General features: G+C 49.3%; 1 protein-coding gene across 1 annotated transcript; it reads left to right on the top strand.

The window, feature by feature from the left end:
- Window positions 1-627: 627 nt before the first annotated feature.
- LOC136940050 (frizzled-1-like) lies at window positions 628-3,287 on the top strand. Its single transcript, XM_067232251.1, is given in 3 exon segments — window positions 628-1,371; window positions 1,374-1,504; window positions 1,507-3,287. Coding segments are annotated over 3 exon segments (1,542 nt in total). The 5' UTR covers window positions 628-1,007; the 3' UTR covers window positions 2,554-3,287.
- The last annotated feature ends 1,713 nt before the right edge of the window (window positions 3,288-5,000 follow it).

The raw sequence follows: 5,000 nt of genomic DNA, 5'->3' as shown, positions 1-5,000 counted from the left end.
GAAAGTTGATGGACAGTTAGGATTCCCTGCACCTCCACCCTGGGTCATATCCCTCTTTCTCTCTTTGTCTCTCTCTCTTTCCCTCTCTCCCTTCCCTCTCAGGGTTTTCTAATTTTCGTGAACACTGACAGTGCCACAGAACACAAGCCAGCAAGATTGCCTTCACAAATACAGTCACATTTGTGTTATTCGTTAATAATCTGTACTACATTGATTTAGACAGAAATTGTTTCTAATGGCGGATTTATGGGTACGTGAATTTATCATATAAAATTATTGGGGAGACGGAAAGTGCTACCGCTCACTCTGTTGAAAACAATTGTAGACCTTCCCTGAATCTCGCGTTCTGCTAAGTCCCACCCTTTTTTTCCATGTGAAGGAGAGACAGATAGAGAGAGAGAGAGCAAGCGAGAGAGAGAGAGAGAGAGCAAGCGAGAGAGCGATAGAGAGAGAGAGAGAGAGAGAGAGAGAGAGAGAGAGAGAGAGAGAGAGGAGAGAGAGAGAGAGAGAGAGAGAGAGAGAGCGAGAGAGAGCGAGAGAGAGAGAGAGAGAGAGAGCGCACGGACACCCGAGGCGCCTTGAAACAGGTTGGAACAGCGCAGAAGCTGAAAGCATTTGTCGGACTGGTGTAGCTGTACATCAGCGCTCAACCACGGACGTACTTACGCGGATATCCTCAACAAATTCTGCTTGCGGGAAAATAAATTGGGAATCGTAACCTGTGCTAACTACTCGGCGGACCTGTGAGAACAGCCGAGAAGTTGGATCGGGAATACCTGTATACTACACGGAAAGAAATCTAACAAAGAAAGGAATCTGGGAAGTGTTATGGGTTTGTGAGCTGGCCAGCCAGCTAGTTTGGAAAGAAACCGCAAAGAAAGTACGGTACTGGCCGCGCGTACATTTCGCAGCATGATTACCACAACATCCCGCATATATTTTTGTCAGCGTATCTTTTGTTGAGTTTGGGATTTGTGCAGTTAACGGGCAGTACGGAGACAAGAGGGATGTCTATTCCGGAACATGGGTTTTGTCAGCCTATTTCAATTCCACTTTGTACGGACATCGCATACAACGAGACCATCATGCCGAATTTACTGGGACACACGAACCAGGAGGACGCGGGGCTCGAGGTACATCAGTTTTACCCGCTTGTGAAGGTGCAGTGTTCTCCCGATTTAAAGTTTTTTCTGTGCTCTATGTACGCGCCGGTGTGCACCGTGTTGGAGCAGGCGCTGCCCCCGTGCAGGTCACTGTGCGAGAGAGCGAGACAGGGCTGCGAGGCGCTCATGAACAAATTTGGATTTCAGTGGCCAGACAGCCTCGCGTGTGAGTCGTTCCCGGTTCACGGAGCGGGCGAGTTGTGTGTCGGCAGAACGTGTCAGACAAAAGCACACCGGTGAACCCAACTCCCGAAGTTACGGAGCCTCCTTACGAACGAAACCGTCAGGTCAAATGTCCGTCGTCTCTACGGGTCCCGCCCTATCTCAGTTACCGATTCCTCCCGGCCAGGATGACTGCGCCGCTCCGTGCGAGCCGAAAAGGTCGCACGGAGTCATGTACTTCAGCGAGGAAGAGTTAAAATTCGCCCGGATATGGATCGGTATTTGGTCGGTGTTATGCTGTGCCTCCACGTTATTCACTGTGCTGACGTATCTGGTGGACATGAAGCGTTTCAGCTACCCAGAGCGGCCCATCATCTTCCTGTCGGGGTGTTACACCATGGTGTCCATCGCCTACATAGCAGGCTTCCTCCTGGAGGACAAGGTGGTCTGCAACGAGCGCTTCGACAACGACTACCGGACGGTGGTCCAGGGCACCAAGAAGGAGGGCTGCACCATCCTCTTCATGATGCTGTACTTCTTCAGCATGGCCTCCTCCATCTGGTGGGTCATCCTGGCCCTCACCTGGTTCCTGGCGGCCGGGATGAAGTGGGGCCACGAGGCCATCGAGGCCAACTCTCAGTACTTCCACCTGGCGGCGTGGGCGGTGCCCGCCGTCAAGACCATCACGGTCCTGGCGGTGGGCCAGGTGGACGGGGATGTGCTGAGCGGCGTGTGCTTCGTGGGCCTCAACAGCGTGGACGCCCTGAGGGGCTTCGTCCTGGCGCCCCTCTTCGTCTACCTCTTCATCGGCACGTCCTTCCTGCTGGCCGGCTTCGTGTCGCTGTTCCGGATCCGCACCATCATGAAGCACGACGGCACCAAGACGGAGAAGCTGGAGAAGCTGATGGTGCGCATCGGCATCTTCAGCGTGCTGTACACGGTGCCCGCCACCATCGTCATCGCGTGCTACTTCTACGAGCAGGCGTTCCGCGAGGAGTGGGAGAAGACGTGGATCAGCAGGGCGTGTAAGACGTACGCGGTGGCGTGTCCCGTCAGGCACAGCCCCAACATGAGCCCCGACTTCACCGTGTTCATGATCAAATATCTGATGACGCTGATCGTGGGGATCACTTCCGGGTTCTGGATCTGGTCCGGGAAGACCCTGAACTCCTGGAGGAGGTTCTACACGAGACTGGCGAACAGCAAACAGGGAGAGACCACTGTGTGATCTCTCTCTTCAGACCTGGACGTCCTTCTAGGACCCAGACAGGCCCATTGACTGACCCCTGACTGCCAGAATGATACTCACGTTTTTCTAGTTGTTTTGTGCCAGAGACGCTCGTTGGTATACTATGTTTGTATTGTACATAACGCATTTTGTGAGATTTTTGTAAGTATATATGTATTTAAAGATAAAAAAAAAATATCATCTTGTTTTATCTGATTTCTTTTTGAAGTTGATTTTGAAAATACTTTTCTCGAGCGTTTTTGGACTTAACGGGCTCGTACCTACTCATCCCGTACTTCCTGGACGAGTGTGGAGCGGCTGGGAGGGGTGCTGCGTGTGTCCTGGCCCGGGCGGGGGTGGAGACCGCCAGGAGAACGCTCTTTGTGTTCTCGGTCCGCGGACTGCCTTCTCTGGAAACGTTGGCTCTGTTCCAGGATCTGTCTCGTGAAAGCCAAGTGCCTCATGACGGTTTATCCCTGCAGATTGCCTGTACTTTGTGTCCACTGTTCAGTGTGTTTTCAAAGGCCTGGGATTTAAAGTAGAACCGTTTCTTTTTTTTTTTTCTTTTTTTTTTTCTTGAGAAATTAGGTATAGCTTCCTTGCAGATTGGGTGCAGCTGTGCGGTCGACGTGAGTCACACAAGTACAGCCGTTTTTATAGCCCATGTTTCAGCAACAGACAGTTTCTATAGTATTATTTTTTTGCCCCAAATAAAGCACAACAAATGCGCCAAAGTTATATGTTCTTCTGCTTTTCACAGTAGGGTAATATCACTATCTTAGAGAATGCGAAACATCCCGTAAACATTTCTCTTGGTGCTTTAATTATCCTGAGCAATTTTTTATGAACACTGTATAGTCTGATCTTTCATGTGCCTTGTTTTTGTATTTCCAGAGCTGTTTGGTAGATGTGTAAATCGCTGCGCGCTGTCCAGGTGGCGTGTACACCATGATTTGGCCCACGAGAAAGACATGCAGGACATGAAACTGAAAAACAACTTGTTTTTTTTTTGGGTGTGTGTCGAATATTTACTGAATGTGGTGTTTATTGCCCATCTAGTGTTGGAAGGAAATCAGATTATGCAGTCCTGTTTGATATTCCCTCGGATTAGACATCATCCATTCCCTCAAAATATGAAATTAGGATTATTAATCTTTCCGAGGTTAAAATGAGCTCATTGGTTTTCTTTAAAGGCGTCATCCGTTGGGAATGTAATCATCCTGACTTCCCCCTTAACAAGTGTGTCCACTGTGCACAGCCAGGATGGTGCACAGCAAAGTTTCCAGGCGTTAATTTAACACCAGAATAGTTTATAAAGGCCCATCTCATGAGAGTTCACCTACATAAACACTCAACAGGCAAAATGAACAATCCTGATGTAAAATGAAGAGTTTGAAGTTTGCTGTGGGCTCTAATCCTGTACCTGGCTGTGCCTGAGTGGGGTGTTGACAGGGAGGAGAGCAGGACTCTGTTAGATCAGATCCTGTTCCTGGCTTTGACACTCAATCATTTCCTTCCTCTCCCATCACACACATTATATTTGTTATGAGAAGAATCTTTATATTTATAGAAGGAGAAAGAAAAACCCGGTCTTAAATATCCCACACTGAATACTCTGTAAAGAATTAAAAAAACAAATGCCCCACCTTTGAAACAAACTGTCATGTTGATTTGTGGAGTTTGTGCCTTGGTGCATTGATGCCTAATCTCTGTGCAAACATTTAGTCATTTAGCAGACGCTCTTATCCAGAGCGCAAACATTCCTGATTGTGTTTGCTGTCTGTCTGTATGCTCAGGACGAATCCTCGTTCCACAGGACTAACTGCACTACGATGACACTGAGGGTGCTTGTTTTGTCTACGTTACACAGTCCCAGTTGTATAAACACATGTAAAGCCAGTTGCACAGACACCTGTGCAGCTCAGGGTAGGAGGTTGTTAATCAAATGAAGCTCCTCAGGACGACGTGGTGAGGGATGAGCTGTGTGTTCGTCCTGGACCATGTCAGCGCACAGTCTGGACATGGGAGAAGCACTGCTGCCTTGCTCTTAAAATAACTCCAGTCTCTACTCAGCCTGTGGGATTGTTTTACGGCTTAATTGTGTGGTTTTTCTCTCTCTCTCACTCCCCTCTCTCTCTCTCTCTGCTGGCGTTCTGGTTGTCCCTGCCTGTGTGGTCAGGTCCTCTGTGGAGTCCAGCCTGACCGTAGGGACCCCTGCTACATCCTGTCCAGACAACAGCACAGGGACAGCTAAACTTGAGTGCAGGATCTCATATCTCTGTCCCAAACTGGAAAAGTCCGAAAGTCCGATCCTGCTGATAGTGAGTCCACGTCTCTGACAGTCACTCATTCTGCCGTCAGCCTGCTACAGGTTTGTCAGGAAGTGTGTGTGCGTGTGTGTCATCACAAGGCTGACAGGACAGCTATGGCACGTCAGCGGTACCTGC

The sequence above is a fragment of the Osmerus mordax genome, unplaced genomic scaffold (assembly GCF_038355195.1).
Source record: "Osmerus mordax isolate fOsmMor3 unplaced genomic scaffold, fOsmMor3.pri Scaffold_54, whole genome shotgun sequence".
In the NCBI taxonomy this organism is placed as follows: domain Eukaryota; kingdom Metazoa; phylum Chordata; class Actinopteri; order Osmeriformes; family Osmeridae; genus Osmerus; species Osmerus mordax.
Note: the sequence above shows the minus strand (reverse complement) of the source record. Positions and strands in the feature narration are given on the sequence as shown.